This window comes from Oenanthe melanoleuca, chromosome 3 (assembly GCF_029582105.1).
Source record: "Oenanthe melanoleuca isolate GR-GAL-2019-014 chromosome 3, OMel1.0, whole genome shotgun sequence".
NCBI classification, from domain to species: domain Eukaryota; kingdom Metazoa; phylum Chordata; class Aves; order Passeriformes; family Muscicapidae; genus Oenanthe; species Oenanthe melanoleuca.
In genome coordinates, this window is record NC_079336.1 from 47,205,988 (window position 1) to 47,229,782 (window position 23,795).

General features: G+C 35.4%; 1 protein-coding gene across 4 annotated transcripts in view; it reads right to left on the reverse strand.

Moving 5' to 3' along the window:
* Positions 1 to 23,795, reverse strand: part of FAM184A (family with sequence similarity 184 member A) — a 73,097-nt gene that overhangs the window by 13,804 nt on the left and 35,498 nt on the right. For 3 of the 4 annotated variants that reach the window (XM_056488460.1, XM_056488462.1, XM_056488461.1), the window contains exons 6-12: positions 22,448 to 22,570; positions 18,543 to 18,704; positions 16,607 to 16,732; positions 16,273 to 16,419; positions 1,992 to 2,204; positions 851 to 1,004; positions 302 to 429 (exon numbers count right to left, since the gene is read on the reverse strand). In XM_056488460.1, the coding sequence (XP_056344435.1) occupies positions 302 to 429; positions 851 to 1,004; positions 1,992 to 2,204; positions 16,273 to 16,419; positions 16,607 to 16,732; positions 18,543 to 18,704; positions 22,448 to 22,570 (1,053 nt within the window). Of the gene's footprint in view, positions 1 to 301; positions 430 to 850; positions 1,005 to 1,991; positions 2,205 to 6,232; positions 6,275 to 16,272; positions 16,420 to 16,606; positions 16,733 to 18,542; positions 18,705 to 22,447; positions 22,571 to 23,795 lie in introns of all 4 variants that reach the window. The other variant, XM_056488459.1, reaches the window with a different exon arrangement.

The following is a 23,795-nucleotide window of genomic DNA, read 5'->3' on the forward strand; positions in this document are numbered from 1 at the left end:
TTGCAAGAATGGACACTTGCACCCCATGGCAAGCCAAGGTGCTCCCAGATGGCTGCACTGTTTTGAGAGGAAACTAGATGGACATGGGAGCCTTTTCTAGCTTTGAACAAGGTTTGTAGAAAGCAGAAAAAGCTAAGCGAGGAAGTTTAGAAAACTAGTAGGAACATATTAGCTGCTGGTGCTGGATTACTTTGAAGGATTACATGTTTGTTGTTTGTTCACAACAGTTCTTGCCTCCAGCAAAGGGAAAATGAATACTGATCATGCCATTTTACAGCCAGTTGCCAGCCATGCCTCCTACCTGTCGCCTGCCGAGTTCTATGCTTCTTTCAAGCTCCATTTTGGCAGCTACCAGTTCTTGTTGATGGTTGTGCCTCAGCTGGTCAATTGCTGCTGCATGTTGGTGGTTGAGCTCTGAGCGCAAGGAAGCTGGTTACCATGAGCAAACAGAAAAGTTTATTTTGGACATATTTACATTAATTAACAGTAACAGTCCAGCTCCACCTAGTATTGCTGCTGACCTAAAACACACTTTACATCAGTTAAGTGTCTGTCCTGTATTTTATTTCTGTTACTTTTTGAAAACATCAGTTCTCCATCAGGAACTTTGGTGACTTACTCCTTCCAAAAGAGCCTTAAGGGTGAGATATTTCAAAAGTGAAGAGTCTAGGCATACCTGTTAATGCTTATAGTGACTTTAAGAGGAACACTTAGGTCAACACTGAATGACTCAAAGAGACACTACAGTGTTATAATACTGTAAAACACACACACACATACACACACACATATATGTATATGAGTAGAAATAATAATTTTGGATCCATTTTCAAATTTGAAAATAATATACCTAACATAGCCTTTCCTTCATCCTCCAGCTCAAATCGTAGAGTCTGAAGTTCCTGTTCCATCTCCAATTTAAATCCTTCCATGGCTTGTTTATGTGTTTCTTTCAGTGCATGAAGCTCTTCTGAGTGCTTCTGTTGTAAACGTTCTTCTAATTCCTAAGAAATCAAAATTGAAAAAATTTGTTCCACACCAATTTGGAGAATTGACACAACATTACACAAACAAAAAAGCAGGCATTGATAAACTCTTGAAAAAAACCACACTAGTATTACTCATATTTTCTTATTCTCCTAATATATTTTTTCTTTTCAGTGGTTGATAGTTACCAAGATTACCTGTGCACAAAACCTGTTTGGCTCACAGCTGGAAAAGAGGAAAAAATCAATCCATGGATATTTCTACAAAAGCAAGCAATGTAGTAAGGTGCAGATTCATAGATTCATAATGTGCACACATATGACTTCTGCTTCCTAAGGACACCCATGTTTACTCACTAGGGAATTGTATGAAACATAATGTTCTTGCTACACATCTTCTGGGCACATAGTGGGAAAACTGACTGCAAAGGCACATTCTGGAGTTGAACTTAAAAAACCTTACGATTATAAATTATGTACCATGCACTACCAAAATTTTAAAGCTGGTTTTGTCAAGGTTTTAAAAAAAGTATCTTGGGTGGGGCATGAAAATTACCTTGCAATTCACAGATCTTAGTTTACACAATTTTTAACGTAAGGAAAATATAAAATATATTTCAAAAACTATTGACAATAAACCATGCAAAATTAACTATAATGGAAAATTCATACTCAAAATCAAAACAAGAATATAATATTAAGGGTAACAATGTCAATCTACCATAAAGAAATGCATGTATTGACAGTAATTTTATATATATACACACACACACACCCCCCTATATATGTGCATATAAAGCAAGACATGAAACAATGCTAATATTAGAAAATATTTTAAATATGTCTTGCTCAGATTTAAGTGGATAACAGTATTACTGCAATATATCAGCTGTAAAAGAAATTCAGTAATTACACAGATACTTTCTTTACTAATTCCAACTGTGCATGCAAAATGCTAAAATGGCAACATTCTCTACAGAATCTGGAATAACCACATGAACATGCCTTTTGTTCTTGCTCTTTTGTTTCTTCCATGCTTTGAAAGGCAAGGATATGGGCTTCCTGAAGTGACTTATGCCTTTGCTGATGCTCTTCTTCTAATTCCTGGATCTCCTGAGTCAGCCTCTGTCGCTCCTGACTGAACTGGGCTTGTAGCTGTTGCAAAGAGCTCTGTGACTGGGAAAGCTGCATCTCCAGATTCTGTTTCAGTAAGGAGATCTAACCCACAACAGAACAGCAAATATTCATTAGTCATTAATACTAACATCAGCTGTAAAGAAGACATTCAGAAGAAGAAAACATTTGAAATTTTAGAGCCAGAGCATTAGTTAAAAGACAGACAAGCAATGTCATCCAATCTACTGAATCTGTTGTTAATGTTATATGATATATAATCAGAGATATAATAATGACATTTTAGTGGTTTTGTAAGGGTTATCATATTGGTTAGTTCTGCAGCACTACCTGTAACACAATTTTTAATGGCCAAATTATCAAAGATTATTTAGATTTTATATAAAAGATCAATAAAAATGACACTATCAAGGTCTGAAATCAAACACTAGATTGTTAAAGTATTCTTCAGGAGAATACCCATTCTGCAAGAATAATCTTGCACTTGGAATAGGGGACGACAGCCTGTGACATCTACACTGGTTTTTATATTTTTTTGTATGCTATGGTCCTACCTTACTAGTGATTTTCTCATTTAGAAAGAAATGGTACCACTCAACATCACAAATGAAAAGCAACACTTGATGGATTTCCCATTACACACTATTTTGTTAGTTCAGTAAGACTATGAGAGTGATTTTTACACTTGTTTCCAAGATCTAAACAATCTGAGTCACAAATAACTAATTTTCTTAGAAATACCTGATTTTTCAAACTATTATTTTCATCCAACAAGTATTATAGTACACTATATTCTTTTTTTAGTCCTGTTTTCTTTTTATAATACAATACTTTGTTCTCCACATCAGATAGCATCTTTTCAGACTGAAAGTACTAAATTTTAAAGGTTGTACCTATACCTTTTCAGACTGAAAATATTCCCTTTATAGCCTAATATGAGAGATACCCTCCAGATCTGGAAACATTTTGCTACAGTGACTCCGGGGAAGGAAAATAAAATTGCCAAGTAAAATTGCTAAGGAAAGTAAAATTGCTAAGAATTTCAATCAGTAAGGATACTTTTCAAGCCTCAGAGCATTGCATAATATGGAATTATAAATGAAAGTCTGATAGTGTCATTTGATTCAGCATATCTTAAAATTAATTACACCAAATTTGTAACGACATTGCACATCAAGTCATGGAGCTGGAGAACATTAAATCCACCAGTTAGCAAAAAATTAACAGCAGCATACCAAGTACAATTTTTAGCATGAACATCGCTGCCGAACATGTGGGTTAAGGTCTTTTTTCAGAAGGACATAGCTTAAGCAGATTTGAAAGAAAAAAGCTACAGAAACAAAAACTAGCAGTAAAACAACGGAAACAAAAATCAAACTAATTTAAATGAAATAAGCATAGCTTGTTGTATTTCTGATTCACCAGGTCTTTGTGTCTGGGAATATACACTCTAACATACACCATAAAAATAGTACTGTACTTCAGATACCTTTGAAAGAGATTAGCTACAATTAAAGGAGTGTAGGAAGGCCTACGCTACATTCTGCAAAACCTTTTACTAAACACATTAATGCAAATTTCACATTAAAATTGTACAGTGTCAGACCATAGCTTTGTCTCTGTTTCTGCCCCCAGAAAGCACCAAAAAGGTTTACCCTAGGAAAAAAAGGCCAAGCATAAATGTAGGGAGCTTGACTCTGCAGTCTACCTGGAACTAGAAATCTTTTTTAAACCAGAAGTATCCACAATATCCTGTGTCAAGTTCCATGCAGACACGTCAATTTGACATGACAATCTTCAATACTTGTAATGGAAAGGAGTCAAAAGAAGTTCCCTTTTTATTTGCTGTATTCTACTCATGTTTCAATAGCTCTCCATAATTTCCCTCCTTACAGCCTTTGCCACTCTGAACTGGTTTGGCCTAGTGAGTTGATCTTTGTACGAAATTTATTCCATATCTATGATTACATTTCTCCCACTTTTATCCCTTTTCAACTATTTCATTTTTAAGATCAGGGGGCCAAAACTGCACAAGTTATTTAAAATGAAAGTAAACTCTGTTCTTATGTGTGATTTATATGGTTTTACATGTTATGTTCTCCGTTTCTCTCCTATATTCCTAAAGTTTTATTTGCTTTTGGGACTCCAACTGAGCACTGAGGTGATGTTTTCATAGAATTATGTATTGCAGTCTCCAAACTAACAATTTTCTAGTTGTAACAGGTCAAGGTAAGGCTTATCATTTTACAGAAAGAGTTACAATTTTTTTCTTGTGTATAATTTTGCATTTATCTACACTGGATTTCATTAGCCATTTTATTGTCAAGTCCCTTGGCCTTTAACAGCTATTCTATCTATTCTATTCTGAATAAGCTTTTATAAGCTGCAAAATTTCCTAACTTACTCAGTTCTCAACAACCTGTAAAAGAAAATATTTTGAGCATCAGTGTAACTCTACTGATAACTACCTTCACTGTGGTAACAATTTATTTAATATCTCCATATAATATATACTGTTTTTTTTCTCTTCACCCCTAGAAACTCACTCCACTGAAGTGGTAAGTTTGCACCATGCACCTGCCAGCATGGCCAGCTCTATATTTCATATACGTATCATGTTCTTGTACTGCAATGTGCTATTGTCTTCCTTCTCCAGGAAATAAAATAAACTATTTTACCCAAACTTCTCTTTGGTCTGGTCACATGTCCATCTCCTCTAATTCATCCCATGTTCACTACTGGGCCCTTCTCTCTTTCCCACCTTTCTGTAACCCCACACCTACCTGGTCCTTCTCTTAATCTGTAAGGCCATTCTTACTTGTCCCTTGGATCATGTTTCTGTCTCTCAGATTTCTCACCAATGTCCTGTTCTGTTCACCCTGGCAGGCAGGAGGTGCAATTCTAGGGGAATTGTACAATTCTAGGGGAAGTCCTGCCCAGTCCTGCAAAACCTCAAGAAATTTAATGATCACACTCTAACAAGCCTTTCATGATAATAGTCAAACAGTCAACCACAGTAACTTAGGCAAATTTTTATTAAAATAACATGAAAAAATGTATTTTTGGCTTGAATTTAAATCTATCTCTCACTTAAGTTCCTGATCCAAATTCTGACAATTATCAGTATATAATTTATAAGTATGTTGAGCATGGGCTAAGAGCAAAACAATTTTGTTTTCATTTCTGCCTTGGAAATGCAGAAAATATTTTAACTGAGATGACCAAGAGAAGTCTGACATCTGGGCAGGAAGGCATCTTCGAAGAGATCAGGAATAAGCAAGAGCAGTTCATCTTTCCACCAGATTAAAGTGACTGCAAAACCACAGCCTGAAATGAGTCAATGTCTGGAGATGTCTACTTGCATCAATAGACTACACAGAAAATAAAAGACAATGAGGATTAAATGATTCTAGCAAGCAAGTCAGATTAGTCTACCCTTCTAATAACTTGTTTTGAGGTTGAAAAGTACAAAAAAGTTAAAAATATCAGTCTTTTTAGAAGAACATGTAATTTTAAATATTATTTTGATTATTCAGTGCATACACTGATATCCTCAAGAGCATGTTTTGAGAACATTAGTGCCTCTTTTTGTATGTCTTTGGACTACCCTTTCTGTACATCTCTGTACTGAGGATTCAAAAGAAAACAGCTCTAAACACTATTCTCTGAATTTCCAGTACTTTTATCCCAGGTTTTCAGCACATTAAAAAACATCAGTGAGAATTAAGAAAAAAAAAAAGAAAGAACAGTTTGGCTACAATTATGAGTTACACCGCAAAACTGCGAATTATAATGCAGCATCAATCCCATGCTTTGTAGAAAGCTCTGCAATACACATCTGCACTGCCCACAAGCTTGCTTGCATTAACAATGACATAAAAACATTGCTCATGTTATGACCACATACACAGTGTCTGATGCCAGTGATACACACACAGTCACACAGATGAGGGGATGCACTACACAAGCTTTTGATAGCAGCACATGTTCTCGTCTCAAATAGTACCATGTCTCCCATTTCACGGGCTTAAGCTGTAAAGCAGTACTGCTTTATATGCAGGTTATTAGTGCAAGCATGCCCTGTTCACAAGCTGTAAGTGCAAATCACTTACATTGCTGATAGATTTATGCAAAGCTTCACCGAGACAGTGCCGCTATGAAGGAAAGATCACAGGAATAAAGGGAAACATTCAGAAATCAACTAAGTAAAAGAAAAAGGGATAAGGAAGGAAGGGTAAACATAGAACATTAATTATAATTTGATCAGAGAAAAGTAAGTTGAAAGCCATCTGGAAAAGATATGAATATGTTGCTTTGAATTAGTCTATAAGCTAGTGAACACAGAACAGAATGACGTGGTTTACCATGTTATGTTTTTGACACAGTATAGCATTATCTCTTTAACATAATGTTACTATATAGACATATATTACGCAGCTGAACACTTTTGAAGTTATCTACTTATTTTCTCCTTTATGGCAAAACAATTTTGGGAAGAAAACATTAAGTACATGAATAGACACTATATAATCAACAATCAACTGTGCCTCTTAAATATCACCAGCATATTAAATACATAATATTAAAGATCAACTGCTAAAGGGCAGAAAATTAGTCGTTAATGAAAATATTTCTAATAAAATACTTATTTTATATTTCTTAAAATTCAGAACCAAATGGGTACACAGAAGACTCTTCCTGAAAGTCTCCAGAAATAAAATGACTTAACATACCACTTATATTAGTGGTGATTACTAATAAAAAGCAAAGAAGACCCAACATATTGCCAAGTAAATGCTCTATGAAATACTATTGATCATACAAATAACATATATAAGTCATATGTATCCTGTGTACTTATCTATATGAATCATATAGATAAGCATACACACATACACAGAACAGTTGTCAGAAATTAAGTGAGAGCAATTTCAAATCCAGCATGACCACTTTCCCCTTTTGTCCCAAGTTGATCAAGAAGATGCCTTTCTCCATGAAAGACCAGGTATTTTGACACCAGCCTGAAAGCCTAGAGGTGGGAAATATTTGATAACACTTTGCCAAAAAAAAAAAAAAAAATTGTTATTCACTCTCAAGAGTAAAAAAAAAAGGCACAACATAAAAATACATTACTGTCAAATATACAAAATGAGCTTATTAAAATTGTAAAAGAGTCATAAGCATTAATTTTCTGTGCAGGAGTAGAACACTAGGAGGCATCATACTCTAGCAGACAAGGCAAGAGACCAGCATCTAATAGCTCTGATTCCAACACAGGACTTTAGCATTGCTGGTCTGAACAAATCCATTCAATTTTTCTGTGCTTCCTTTCCCATCTGTTTGGTTTGTTTAGGGAGGAAGCTGTTACAAGCAGGAATGATCTCCTGCTAAATAAATGTTCACTTTTTAGAACACTTGGGATTTTATATCGGTGGACGTACCTATGCAGCACTATGGTACAATTAAGAAATACTTAGGTTTTACACCTGAAGCAGAAAAGTTCTCATTGAACTACACTGAAGAGAAGTTCCAAGTAAAAACAGAATTATACAGTCAACTGGAATGGGAGCTCATTCCAACAAAACATGCAGCAATTTAATTAGATGCAGCCAGATATTCAAAAGTATGCAGAACATATTCAGAATGCAGAACTCCAAAATAACACTGGTTTAAGTGTTTTTAAGAAATTTCATTAAAATTCCAGACATCTTTATGAGTACTCCCATAGTACTTCCATGTTCTGGAGGAAAAGAAAAAAGTTAAGAACTAAAAAGAATGCAGGCATAATTATTACTGTCTGTATATCTATGATGAGAAAAAGTGATTATTAAAACAAAAGAAAGTGGGTTTAACTATCACACTATTTCTACATGTTGGAATTCAAGATTTCATTTGTGATGTTACTGTGGTATAAGAAACCTTAGTGCAATTTTCTTTGAAACCTATGGGATGCACAAGTGAATTAATTTACTTCTTGAAAGTACAGAAACTTCTGAAAACACTGACTTCACTTGATTTTGCTGTCTCATTTTTCAGCATAAGTATTACATTCTCCACCCTCAGCCTGTGCAAAGCTAAGCCTTAGATGCAACCAAGAGAGCTTCATCACATAGAGGAAGAGCAGAGATGCAGCACAGAATAGAATCTGCATCTTTATATGAAGCATCTTTTGAATCCACAGATCATTGCAGGCTACTAAGCAGGAGTGAAAGACTTTGCAAGCAATACAAGAACAAGACGGAATTCCCAGCTCTCTTTTAACACCTCTCCTAGAAGAGATGAGTTTTCAGTTTAATTGGGCAAATGTGTGTTACAGTAAAGATCAGATTTAGTGATTTGCAATGATTCAAGCCTTGTGTTTGCTTATTGTAATGAACAGTTGTTTGTGTCCCCATCACAGCTGTCAAAGGGGCCATTCTTGGTGATGAAATGGTATAATTTTCCTCAAGGACATTTACTGCACCAGTGACGACTTCACATTTTCATGCAGTTACCTTGTTTCCTGCAGGATATTAATTTATTGAATGCATGGAAGTTCTCCTGTTTTATGGTTTCTCTGAACCAAAAATTATTTTCAACTAGATTAGAGAGGCTTGACACTTAATTTCAACATCAGTCTTCACTTATCACCCAAAGATCAGTTACATAACACTTTTCCCTCACTGTCACTTCAATGTCACATTGTGTTACAATCTGACTTGGCTATTATGGTTTACTGAATTTTCAAAACACTGCTGGAAAACAGGAATTCCTGTGTAAAACCTGAGACCCTAACTGGGAAAGCTCCTACTTTATCTGTTTCATCAAAGCAGATCTAGATTGCTGCACAGTCTTTTCTTAATTTTAAGAATGACCTCCCAGAGATGCTGCTTATCTTTCCGAAGAACAAATCCTATGTGCATCCATCAGACGTTAGTGAAGGAAATGAGTTTCTGAAGTGCCTAGCACAGAAGCCAGAGGGACCTTTGGCATAAGCCCATTTTATCCAGCTAATAATGGCAACAGCAACAACCCTAAAACTCTCCCTCGAGATAGTCTTTGAAGAGAAGGACTGATTTGTCAGCAGATGTGCAGTCTCTGGCTGCACAGTGCTTACGTGGCAGATGACTCCACAGAGATTTGGAAAGCAGCTGTTTGCTACTACAACGTTTTGTACTTGGCTCGAGGCTTCTGACGTGCTAGGAACTGGAGAGCTGCATCAAAGTTTGCCCGTGACTGGCAAGAAAAAGCAGCACTTAGACCCTCCTCTCTATCTCAAAATTCAATAGATTCCTGATGAGGAAAATGAATTATATATAAGGCATTCAGAAATCTTTAATAATCTCTGGGATCTAATTGGCCTTGATTTCCTCCTGGTTTTGGAGAAACCCCAAAGGGATGGTGCTATCTCCAGAGTGCCAGAGAGTGGGAAACTTAACCTGTTGCTTAAAAAAGATGGAGTTCTCTTTTCTAGTTCTAGGAATCTGTCAAACTTCTAGGCAAAATCATAGAATGGCATGGGTTGGCCTAGGTATTTTGCAGATTTGTATCTGTTTGGATTTCAGAATACACTTTTTTAAGCCAACAAACAGCAGATTCAATGGTCAGGGGATAAACAAGTGCATGATAATTTTGAAAGGTTTTGGAAAGTGATTAGAGATTTAGTCATTTATTTGTCATAATGCTGTCAGGATTTTAAATATTATATACACATCTTGACTAATTCTTCCTGAAGCACCGAAGCATCACTGGCCCTAATCAAGAATTTTAATCATCCGCTGAATCTCAAACAAATTTTGCCCCACCTGATAATTCTCTCTCATTCCTTCCAGGGTCCACTGTTTTCATTGTTTTTGAACCAAAAGTAAAAGCTACTTAAGTAACTACAGAGCGAAAAGGCTAAGGGAAGTGTTTTAAAACTAGATGTTTGCCTAAGTCTTTCTCTTATGTTTAAGGGAAAAATATATATCAAAACAGGATTAAAATTTTGTTTTGGGGATGGTTGTACTGTTGGATTTGGTTTAGATTTCTATTTACCAGTTTTGGAAGTGTGAACTTCCAAATCTCAAATTAAATTTTTTACCCATGCACAATACTAAGAATTTCATGTTCTTTTCATTAATTTTCAAATAGAATTAAAAGGCTTTCCATCTCCTCCAGATTTTCTGCCAAACAAAGTCTCACGACATTAAACTTCAATTAGAAGTTTAGGATCAGGTAGACAAGTTTCTTTGAATATGAAAATATCAACCTCAAACATTAGCCTAGATATTTTTAACTGAGTTAAACACAACACCATGAGAGGAAAAAAATTAAGAAAGAACAAAAAAGAGAGATAAAAAAGTCCAGCAAGACATTTATTATAAAACAGAGAACAAACTCACACTTGTTAGTATTCCTACTGTGTCCCAGTGAAAATACTTTGAAAACACTGATTTGTCTGTTGCTTTTATTTGCCTGTTTTGCTGAGTAACTCTTAAATGCAAATGGTTTTTAATTAATTTCCTCTGTTACATTCAGAATCTTTTAACAAAGAGTAAAAGGCGAGGTCTGGGCTGAAAGGGCTCACCAAAACCAAAGGCATTTGTTTTCATGTCCGGGCTTCAGATAACACTACAATGACCAATGTGGATAGAACAAATACACCAGCTCATCATCATCAGGATCCATCAGGATCACATTTCTGCAGAGAATAGAGAGCCCAGAACAAGAGGGAGTCCTTTATGAGAAGTAGAAAGTCTTGAAGCCAGGGGAAGCAGCCTCAGGCCCTCTGAGGGCTGCAGTGAGTCCAGACTATGAGATTATCCCATGCTCATGTGAAGCAGTTTCTGACTTGTTTAAAGCATAGGTTTGCCACTTGGAATACAGGAGACCAACTCCTCTGAACCAGTGGTAAGCGGCAGGATGCACATAGACCATCTAGGATCTAGGCAGAATCTCCCAAACTGATTCTGATTCTGTGAGGCCTGTATGAGTTACAGCACAGTCCCATTAAGACCACAGTTTTGAGAGCTGTATTAACCTGCCAAAGTTTTCAACAGTCAGAGAAAGCATGCTCCTTTGGAAAAACAAGTATCTACAGATTAAGGAAGAGCCATAAAACATTACCTTGAACTGCATTCCAGAGTGCCCTCTGTTCTTTTCTCCTTCCTTGGCATGAGTTTTCTTTTTGTTCTTTTGGATTTCCACATTTTAGATTTTCAAGTGCGTTTTAAACCTTGCCCAACATCTCTTACCATCCACTAGATGTCACCAGTAGCCTTACTAGTATCACTGAATACAATTGCCAAAGCAAATTAGAAGGGAGTTATTTGAAATTTACCTCCTACTCTGTTTCTGACAGAGGAGCCTTTACACAGGGTGCTCAGGACAATATCAAATGACAGGGAGCTGAGTAAAATCATTGTGTGCTAAAAGTTTATCTTCTTTCTTTCTGGAAACTGATAAAAGGTATGTGCACATTATTTCTTGTAGAAATTTCCACCATCCATTTGACAGCAAATCTCCTAATGCAAGGATTGCCCAGACTATGGAACAGGCCAGTAATCCTTGTGCTGGGGAAACAAAGTAGCATTTCCTGATTTTGCTAATGTGGATGCACATCAGCTCTGCAATAAGCACTTCTACACAGGCAAGCAAAGATGGAGCAGCAACTGCCTCTGGATGAATCCTGATCAAAAGCCAGTTAGAGACATGCACAGAACTCAGGAACTTTTCTCACTACTCCATACAGGATTTTTAGACCAGTACGTTGAGACTGAATGTGTAATTTCCTGAAAACTACAATTTGAATAATAACTACATGACATGGAAATATCTAAGTTTTGATACAAGTCAAAGTTTCTCCTATTTACTCTGACAATTTAAAAAGAAGGACACCATCACAGAACAAACTCTGAAGAGGAAATCTCAGCATATTTTTCAGAAAAGGAGTCTTTGCAGTATGAAAAAAAACAGCTACTGAAATGTATGCAGTATACTTTTGTCCATTCTTTGCTGTACTGCTTTTGGTATTTCAATTAACAGAAGACGTATCTTTGGTGTGAAAAGTTGATAAAGTAAAGAAAGAAGAATGTCACGCATGCTTGGGCATCTATGAAGCTACTTAAGAAAGGGAAAGCTACACATGGGAAAAATAATGACAAAAACATTTACTTCACTAAAAAATTACTGAAAAGTAAGGAAGACGGGGAGAACCAATATTTGCTCAAATACAGAAAAGCACATCCACAATGAGAACCCTTGATTCATTTTACTGAAAAAAACACATCACAAGAAGAAACAGGTAAGAAGAATATAAATCTTAACCTGCATGTTTCAGTGCCCAGAACTGATGATTGCACAAGACAGACAAGCAAAGGAGACAACATGCTCATGCTTTCAAATAAAAAAAAAAAAAAAAGAAAAAGAAAAAGAAAATTCCAGCTATTTTGGCCCTGGCTGAAGCTTTCTCAGCAGTAAAATGTTTTTAAGAAAAGCGTTAAAACACCATTATGGAGCTAAGAGGAATGGAAAAGAGCTAACATATCTGAATTCACTGCATATTTCATTATGAAATTCTCAAATGGACTGACATTGCACTTGGTGCAATTTACAGGGAAAAAAGGGAAAAGCACTTTCTTTTTTGTCTTCTAGAATAATTTCTCATATTAGAGATAAAAACTACACATTTGGTCTCTAGACACTGACCTAGTTAAACTAACAACCATATTTAAGTGTAGATGGTGCTTTGCAACCCGCAAGAATGTGTTTAACATCTTAATCAGCTGAGTAGCATTCTATCTCAAGAAAATTATTTTGTTCATAACAAAGCTATACTGTTAGAGTAATAATAATCCTATGTGCTTTCTGTGAAGGATCACTTAGCATTACTGGTATGAAAGCAAAACCATTGACTAGCTTTTTGCAAGAGCTAGATTCCACCTATCAAACCTGCAACAAATAGAAATGGCCAAAATTTGCAGATCATAATTTTATGATAACATAATTTTAAAAGCTCAAATCAGTGTAATACACTTTTCAGGCATTTTTTTTGTGATTGAAGTTGTTTGATTTGGGTTTTTTTTAATAAACATTTATATCTGTGTCTGTTCATTCAGTTTTCTGGCACCAGTCAGCAGCATTCCCAGGTGGGCATACTCTACATTGTATTTTTCTACTGTGTAGGTAACTATATTTAAACCTGTTTTTTCAGCCCTTCAGCCTTGTATGATTACATAACCGTTCCTATTCTTCAAGTTAGGAGACATAATTCTTTGTAGCTTGTTTTTAAATCAAATCAGAGATGCATCAATACAGTATTAGAAAATTGCATCTCTACTGGTAAGGATTTAATTTCTGAATTCAACCATTATGAACAGAAATTATACAACTAAGTGGTGAACCTCTAGATACTTCCTCAACATAAAGAACACACATCAGCCACACTTGTTGTCAAATCAAGATTTATAAATTATTTAGCAGAGACCCTGGTCTTGTTTTGATAAATCATTATATAATACTACTAGTATAGAGCAGATCACTATTTCAAGTGAATTGCAGAAAGAGAAGCTGGATTCCCTCTCTTCCTAATTTTATACAGGCTTCACACCTTTCAAATGGGTTTTAAATACATCTTCCCACAAATTAAAACCAGGGTGTAACAAATCCACAATTTCACAGCCCTACTGCAATATCTTGGGCACTTATAGTTTAGGGTAGAATTTCTAAGGCATTCCAGTACCTTATCAGTTTTGGAGGAGGAGACAGAGGCGTATCCTTATGGAGTTTGTGGGTGACACCAAGCTGGGAAGAATAAAAGGTGGAGGGCAACCCAGTGGAATGGACACTATACAATGCAAGACAGGGCTGCCATCCAGAAAGGTTATAATAGGTTATAATTATGAGCTGGCAGGAGCCATACAAAATTCAGCAAAGTTCTTGACACGGGAAGGACCCAGCCCATACATGGGTCCATACTGGGTCACAGATAGCTCTGCACAACCTCATTGACGGCAGGCTGAACATGAACCAGCAGTGTGGTGTGGCAGCACTGAATACCAGCAGCACTGGTACAGTTGCTGGGCTGTACCAGCAACCAGTAGTTGGAGGGAAGGGATCAGTGCCTTCGACTTGGCCCATACTGCACATCACCTGGAGGGCATATTCTGCCCTCCTCCAGCTCATTCAGCTTTGGTACACAACACATGTCCATAAACTTGATCATATTCAGTGGAGAGCTACCACCAAGAAGGCTGGGATTGGAACAGATATCCTTCTAAGGCAATTCTGTTTGCTCAGGCTAAAGAAGAAATAGCTTTGTGGGACCTAAGACTTTTCCAGTATCAGTATGAGAAGGTCGCAGAGAAAGTGGACCCAGTCTTGTTACAACAGTGTACAGCAGAACAATGAGAGGCTGCAATCAAACTGAAACAGAGAATGTTCTGTCTAAATATAAAGGAAAAGCTCACTATGAGGGTAATTAAGCAATAAATCAGATTCCACAGTGTCTCTGAATAATCTTCATCTTTAGAGATTATTCAAGAGCTGACTGGATAGAGCCCTAAGCAACCTGGTTCTAATTCAGTGCTGACTGATTTGAGGAGCCTCCTGAGGCCTCTTCCAGCCTAAGCAAGTCTGTGATTCTGTGATCCAGGTCGCTACAAGTCTCAGAGACCACCTATTGTGTACTGCAGTCAGGAGGCACTTACTACAAATCCATTTCTCCAAGAGTTAAGTTACTCATCCTTTACACTATGGTCTGGAATTCTCTCTCTTCCAGCTGTAATGGATAAAATACAGATTCTTACACAGTGAAAGCTTAATTCCCTACTATGAACACTAACTTTTCAATCTTTACAAAATACCTATCCAATTCAAACAGTGGATTGAAAAAATATAGTCCTCACATGCTATTAATCTCTTTGCATACAGTTCTTTGATACAGTAAAAGATATGAAGGAAAAAAAAAAACCACAACCATTTTGCATATGGAGACCTTTTCCTGTGTCTGAAAATTCTGTAGTAAATTCTCCTTACTACAGTTAGCTTTCTGATGCCAAAATTTCTTGCGCAGGCAGGAAAAAAAGTTAATTTGCAACATAGTAATTTTCCATTCTGAAACTGTAGGTTAGATTTAACATGGTATTTTTGAAAGGCAGAGATAAAAGTATGCTAAAACTATGGAAAGTTTAATATATGCCTTTCGAGACAAAATGCTATTTACAGGAAGAAATAAAGAGAGTAAATGAAACTTGGGTAATGTGAAACTTAAAATCAAATTAGTCGAATACTTATTATGTTCATGTTGTAAAAAGTAACAGACCAAAAAATTTCAAAAACCTCCAGCTTTTATGAGTCTAACCAAAAAACTTCACAAGCTTAAATTCCCCTGTCAGCAAAATATATTGTGACATGCTCCTGTGAGAGGCCATATAATCAAATGCATGTTCAGTTATTAGACTTCACAAATTAGCCAGGAAATTAAAAGCCATCGGACAATAACACCCTGGAACCACAGTCATTTAATGAGTTCCAAAATCTGTTACTCTTACTTTAAAGTGTGTTTGTTCCTTATCAGCTATTTCTTCAAAATGGAGTCAATAAAAACCAATTCTACAGCATTTATTGTTTGGAAAAAGTACAAAACAAGTATTTTCTTTGAGTTACCTAACAAAACTGAGATTATAAATATGAGTTACCATTAAAAAAACCTCAGTATTTACACAAAATTATACCAAAATCATTTAAGACATGGCTGTAATAAATGTGTCATAGAAACTGAGAGACATTTTGACTTCTCAGAGACTTGTACACTGTTATTCTTGTACACATAGGGGATTATTATTTTTGTAAAGATAGAGGATACCTCTAAGTTCAAACAATTGGCATTGGTAGATATTTAACAGCACAATAGGTGAGCAGACAAAATCCAAACAATCTTGTAGAGAAGAAGTGAGACTGTCAACAGCCTCTCCCTCCTCCCCTCAAAACTGTAAAAAGTCTTATACACTTTACTTAATGTAAAGAACAATATTCATATAATTAAATTTATAGCCAAATATTATTTAAAATATTTGATCGTGATTAGGTTAAAAAGCCAGATATGACAATTGACTTAATTTACTTAGTTGGTAATAAGCCACCAACAATTAAATTGTAATGGCTTTCCAGTTCTCAAAGACACCATAGTTACCTGGTCTAAAAGATCTTCGACCTTTTTTTGCCATCCATCCCTTGCTGCATTTTTTTCACGTTCTTTGAGCTGCAACAGCTGAGTCATGGCTGCCTTCTTGTCCTCTTCATGCTGCAGCCTCAACTCTTCACGAAGCTTATTACATTCCTGTCTAAAAACAAAGGTCAAATAACTAAAATGCAGCGAGACCTTGTGCAAGAAATGGGAAAGAATTACAATTCAGTAATAACTGGAGAACCTTAAATAACAGAAACCTTTGTTTTAAATTTCATTTGATAGTACATTTGCATATAATATATATTTAATTTCTCATTAAATAATATTAAAAAAATACTTGCCGAAGATTTTCTGTCCACTTTATTTCCAAGTCACGTGCCATTCTGTCAACTTTGAACTTCTCCTCCTCTCTCATGGCAGCAATCATTGCCTCATGCTGTTGTCTCTCCTGATCTAGCTCTCCCTGCAAATACAAACTTTACAATAGAGACTGATCAGCAGCAAAAGTGTATTTCAGACATTAAATGAGTGTATATTTATAATAAAAATATCAATTAAAATTGACTTATAAATTTGAACTACAACTTCATCAGTGAGAAATTCCTAGTTAAGCACACTTAATGCTTATACATCTGATATTTCTTACTTGTGAAACAGAAGTCTGTATTCCTATAAAAAGCAGTTTTCCAATAAGTCATTCTGCAAGCTTTTCAAATACCATTATGTTGAATCACAAAATAATTTATGTTGCAAAGAACCTCAAAAGTTCAACAAGTCCAATTCACTGAAGAACGCACTTCAGAGACAGAGCAGGTGGTTTAGGTCCTTTGTCAAGAATGCTTTGAGTTTTATTTTTAATTTTTTTTTTAAAGCATCAAATATCCAGTATTTCAAAGCCTGAGCTATCTGTGTATGATACAAACTTCAAAGTTAATTTCTGTTCCTTGATGGGCAAGCCTGCTAGAAACAAGGCTTCACAGTCTAAACACAGAGAACATCACCTTTAAAATTCCCATCTGAATTTCTGCTGAAATTCTACCGTACTAGAATAATATTAGTACCACCTAGAAATCCTATTTACATGAATGTTGCTCAGCAATGCTTGCTTTGTTCATGAGAAGCAAACATAACTCCCTAAATTGATTTAATACTTTTTAAAATGAGACCTTTTCTGCAGCGTTTTCATAAACTATAAAATCTGTTAAGACAAATATTATTGACAGTAATCTACTATATATGAATATTTAAATGTTTTATTAGGTGAAGAGAGAAACACTAGTTCATAAGAGCATTTAGAAACATTATCAAAAATACAAAGGAAGCTATAAACTATGACATTGTGGACCCCTAATGACTGTAGCCAAAGAAATTAAAAAAAAAAAAAAAAATCAATAACCTGTTTCAGCCTAGTTTTGTTAAGAAAATACAAAAATATGTTCAGTGAAAAAAAATTTTTATAATATTTGCTGCTCTATATCAAATAATTCTGAGATCTTGTAAATGTACATTCTTTACTGAGGAAACAAAAAGGAAATGTTTACCCAGCATTGCACTCAATAAGTTATTGACAGACAGTTCTATTTGCATCTAAGCCAATTAAAATGACAATATATTCGTGTCTAGGCAAATTAAATGCTTAATGGTATAATGTGGTCACATTTTCTAGGTGACAGTCTGCTATCTTTAAAGATAACATATACCTAAAAATTATTCTCAAGTCTTTACTGAAATTCTAAATTTGAGCCTGAAATGAAGACTGCATCCACTACCCAAGCAAAAACACGGTGTGCATGTATTCAAAAATTCATCAAAAATATTTCTGTGAATTTCAGAGCTAGTAAGCTCTGGACCAGGCTTTGTATCACGACATGAACTGTCTGGAATTGCAAGTGTTAACTCACATCCTTCCATGAAATTCTATTCAAGCTCTGAACATATTTTGTATGAACATATTTTGGCAGCGACAATTTCTGTTAACCACACAGATATGCTTGCACTACCTGTTAAAGACTAACAATGTTCTGAAAACAAAAATACCCACCCCAAAACAACCAACCAATAAAATAAGAATTAAAAAAAACAAACTGCAAAACAACCTATCCTAGTTTCCATTTTTAAAATTTTCTGCTCAAAATAGAAATCACTTCTTTAATGAAGCCATATGAGGGTACTTCTGTCATGTGTACCCCATAACAGTTCTAGCCATTTTAAAAACAAGACCAAAATCACTGTGACTGTGCTTTGCACAATTTATTCTCCAACAGCATGGTTACCTCAACACTATACAGTGAATCTGCGGTCTCTCGCAGTCTTGCTCTCGTTAATTCTAGTTCTTTCTGGAGTATTTCCTGAGCTTCTTGAAGACTGGAGATGTGTCCTTCTGCAGTCCCAAGGCCTTGCTCACTTTTTCGTACTAGGTCTTGCAGACGACACACCTATGACATTACAAAAAATGACATTACATAATTATTAGTAATGGCAGCCAAGCCATCCAGGTGCTTTTCAATGTTTCCTAATTCTGACCTAGACAAATTTTTAGTTGCACTGCCTATTCTCCTTTAATATTACTTCATGCTTCAGTATTTAAAAACAAATTCCTGTAATATTATAAAAGCAAATACTCAATTAAAGTATTTTTACAATTAAAAAAAATATATCCAATGTGTGTTTGATGCACATTGCGAGGAAAGAGGCTACATAAAAGATCTGAAATTGCCTATAAGTTTACTGTGAGAGTAAGCATGTCTTAAGCAAATTGACAAGAAATATTTCAAAATACATAAACACTAATCTAATGTATAAATTAACTTGTGCTGGGGTGGGAGTTTCTCTGTTTTTAGAATGCTACCTGTCCAGCCTGGTTAACCTAGCGACTGTGGAGTATAATGTAGTAATTTCCTTAACTGCTATGTAACAATACTCCTTTTTTTCTGCCTGTTTGTGCTTTAGCACAACAACCCATCTGTAAAATGATGATACTACACTCCTTTGCTCCAAATAAAAATATGAGAGACTGAACACTGCTCACCAGCTACAGGAAAGAAAAAGCTTTTTAAGTAAGTAGGTTGGAAAAACAGAAAAATTAGAGGCAGGGAGGAACAAAGAACAGCAGCCAACTGGAAGTGTGTTTTTTGCCAAAGCAATGGCCTGTGCTATTGCCTTTGAATGTTGAGACAAATCCATTCACAATGGGACAAGTGTCACAGGAAAAGACTAGCCTTTGGTTTACAGGCATGGACAGGTAAGAATTATAACCACTCTTCCTGTTTGTTAGAATAATTACATAAAAATACTGTTTATAATACATACAGAGACACCACCCCTCTCTCCCAGAACTCTCTCCCTCTGTCAACAAACTGTGAAGTGTTTAAAAAGAGGAACTCCTCCTTTCGTCTCAGAAATTTCTTTGGAACGAGAAATCTCAGTGAAAAACTCATGCAAACTTGAGCACTTGTCTCTGTACTCCACTGAGTTATACTCAGACAACCAGTTTGAATTCCCTACAAAGCACTGCTACCTGAAGGAGAATCCCTACAAGAAAAACTGTCCCCAAACTGTATTGGTATACTGGTAGTGCACTAGCGTCTTTGGATCTAGTAGCAAATCACTTGCATCATATGAATAGCAGTCCTGTAGATCTAAAGGATATGGGAGCAGGCAGGAATGCCACTCCTAGGGCTTAAGAGATATTCTGCTGTTGACAAAGCAGTGATGGAGGCTGTTTAAAATGATCTTTAATAACATCATCAGAAATCCTTTGCATGGAGACAGCAAGTCCTTAGATGACTGTGCCAAGTGAAACAAACATATCAACATTCTAAAAGGCCTTGGCTGGTCTACAGTGAAAGGAAACAAATCTACAGAATGAACAGCCAGTCTCATCCTGAGACACATGTGAGAAAGCCACTATCTTGACTTAACCCGGAAAACCAAAAAAATCTCTGGCAAGTATTTAAGATTACACTGCTCTTAAATAGCTTAGTACTAGAAGCAAGCCTAATGAGGCTTCAATCTTCCCTCATCCTTTAGCTAAGATAACTGCCACCAGAAAGTCTGTCAAAAAGAAAAGAAGATGGCATGGGTTCAAAAGCAGCTTTCTCAGCAGGGAAAATAGAACTGAGCTAGCATCCACAGAAAGTAATGAATACAAGCCTACTGTTAAATGACTTCTAAAAGCAAACAAAAGAAAAAGGAAGCAACAGTAGCAATGTAAAAGCTAAGCTAATGATATGTCAGACACATCACAGGGAAGCTTTTTCTAGGTCAGTGAAGGCAATGAGAAACTGTTGTTAGTTGTCAATACAGGTCTAAGGACAAGCTGTGGTTGCAACTGAAGAATTTCTTTTATGCGCTGATGATAAACATAGTAATGAAATAAAACATGTCTCCTCTGTACTACATGGAGTGGATTTACAGACTAACCCAAACTTATAGCCTGTATGTTTTCTCTCATTCTTTCACTACGCAAAATATATGGTATTACATTTATCCTGGCAAAGGATTGTATATAAACTCAAATATTGGACAGCAGCTGGACCTAGTTCCTTATTTAAGTCTTCTGTTTCTTAGCTTTATTTCTGGTTAACTCAGCATGATGGTGATTTTCCCAAGCCTGAATTTGATAGCAGTTGGATAACAGAAACTCATTCTTAAAACATTTGAAGTTATTTCCTTCAAAGAAGGAGAAAGTTTATTGTTCATGAACCCAAGAGAAATTGATAAAGAGTAGCTAAATTTAAGCCTACAGTGTTAGATGACAATAGAATGACAATAGCGCTCTATTCGGATCTAATCCAATAAAAATGAAAGCATACAACAAAGAAGTTAAAGTTAAAAGGAAATACTTAAACTTCCTTTAATTTTGAACAGAAAAATAAAGCTGTGTATGATTTTCTTAAGATAAATAACAAATACGTCATTCTCATCAATGTGAATGCAGGTAAGCACACTCTTAAAAGAGCAGTTCCAGTTTAAACTTGCACCTTCTCTAAGCTCTAAAAAAAAAGACACTGGCAACCCTCAGGAGGAAGAACCCTCCTGTTTAAACAGCTGCTCACAACTGACTGATCAGCAAAGCTGCTGAACTCCAAAGGTGGGAGGTCCAGCTACTCTGGTAGTTTACAATCTCTGGCATATCCATCTATCTGGTAGTGTTATTCTGAAAGTGTATGTTAATCCATATTTTCAGAATATATACATTAATATTATACATAATAATAAAATACATTATTAATGTTATTTATGTAGTAATGCATCAATATATTATTGATACATTTGTTAATATAATATATTAACAAATAAAATCTATACTTTAGTAAGCTTATCTAAACTTTTGGAGGGGCAAAATTCCCCATTTAGTATACTAAAAATAGGCAGATTTTTTCTTAAGCTAGTTTAGCATTTGTGCAATTTGCAAGTCACCAGAATGTGACACCTGCTCTCTCCAGATGTCGTACAGGATAGAAAACAGTAATGAAAAATGTTGCTGAAAAATATACTTGAATTTATGTTTAAGTCTCTCTTAAATCACACAGTGAAATCATGCATAGGGCTTACTGAACAATAAAGCTGGTGAAATATGTTCTTGAAACAAGGCAAAAGTTTCAGAGAAAAATGGCTTGATTTTTTTATATCAGTAGAATGTACTTCTAGTATCAAAATACTGTATTATGAAAAGGTGGTGGTTTCCAACTAAAAAAATTAGAACTGTCTTGAGATATGATATATTTAATATCAATTGCATATATCAAAACATAGTGAATAACTGGGGTCTTACTAAAAGTATTTCGTATCATCTTTTGATGACAATACATGAAGACAATTCACAAGTCAGGAAACTGACCTGAATTTATGATATGTTAACCATAACCAAATATGGATTTACATGCAGTTACATTTCCCTCTCTCCTGTCATATTTTGTGCAGAGGTCTGTGTACCTAATGAGAAGATAATGAGAACTAAAAATAAAGAGCTGTTTACATCTCTCTTGCTTTGTTAATTTTGTAAAGGACAATAAAATCATTGCTCAAAAGTCAACTAACTTGCCATATTTTAAGAATACTCCCCTACACAGAAGTAAGGCATTAAACACTCAACAGCATAGTCCTAGACCTGTGCTGGAGTCTAAGATCACTATTGATGAAATGTGGTAGCTGAAACAAGCAAGTTAGTTCTTGCCTCCTGATTGGCAGAAGTCAGCTTCGTTGTCAGCTCCTCCTTCACGTTTTCCAGCTGCTGTCGGAGCTGATTCTTATCATCCTCCAAATGCAGTTTCTCCTTCTCAAACTGCTGCTCCAACTCCTTCAGAAACAAGAATATTATATTAAATTAAATTAAATTAAATTAAATTAAATTAAATTAAATTAAATTAAATACCTGCCATACACTCATTGCAAAGTGCAGGTCTACCACACAGGAATGATTCTAACTGGCATAAATACTTGTGATCTCAACCTTTTCCTTAAACTGGTAAAGCATGAATATTTATTTCCTTTTACAACAAGTCTTAATTTTTCAGTTTATTTTATAATTTAACATCCTTGAATAATCACAAAATAAACACAAACAGGACTTTCCTTTAAATTACTTCTCAATTACCAAAAGCTTTAAAACTGCATGTACAGTTTTTCAGTTTAAGTTGAAAGAAGAGTTTTTAATTTTTAATAAAATTGCACTGATAAATCTGCATGTCATTCAGCCTTTACCCATCTATTTTCTACAAATAATCCCCACAGGAAAGAGTAAATCTTAAAATCCAGATTATACTCTAAAATTTTTCAGAATGTTTCAATAAACAAAAAAAATATGCCTCACACCATATATCTATAAAATATATATAGAACCAAAAGAGATCAACAATTAGTTTTCAAGTTTAACTACATGGAAAGAATCAAGTAATACACCTGTTTTCATTCAATCTTCATGGAGTAATAGCCAAAATCTCAAAAGTATCTGCTGGATGATTAACATTTCTCTTACATGACCTATGTTGTGTGTTTGTATATATGTACACATAAATGTTAGAAACTATTGTATTTTTTAAGGAAAATTATAAATTTATACTTCAACTTTATTAATATTCAGAATACATTTTCAGAAAACAGTTTCTTTCACAAAATACTTTAAAGGAAACGTTAAAATTGAGACGTTTATTACATATTTCAATGAAATATACTACATAACTCATAATATTGCAAAGGTTTAGTGAATAAAATTAAGGTTGCCAAGCAAGGTCCTCCAGATTCATGCCATACAAGGCTTTAAGGTTTTCTATGGAGCTAGAGGTACTTTTATTAACTCGTTCCTAGGGGCTCAGCTGAAATGCAAGGCTTAGCATTGATTCAGTGCCTCTGTACAGACCTGAGCTCAGGATTCTGAATAATCAGTTTTATCTCAGAAACAGCCATGAAAATACATAGACCAGAGCCAGCCTGAAACAAAAAGTACAACTGAGAGTATTGGTAAAATTGGGGAAATATGGAGAAAGAACTGAAGTATTAAAGAGGAAAAACAGTCACTAAAAGAT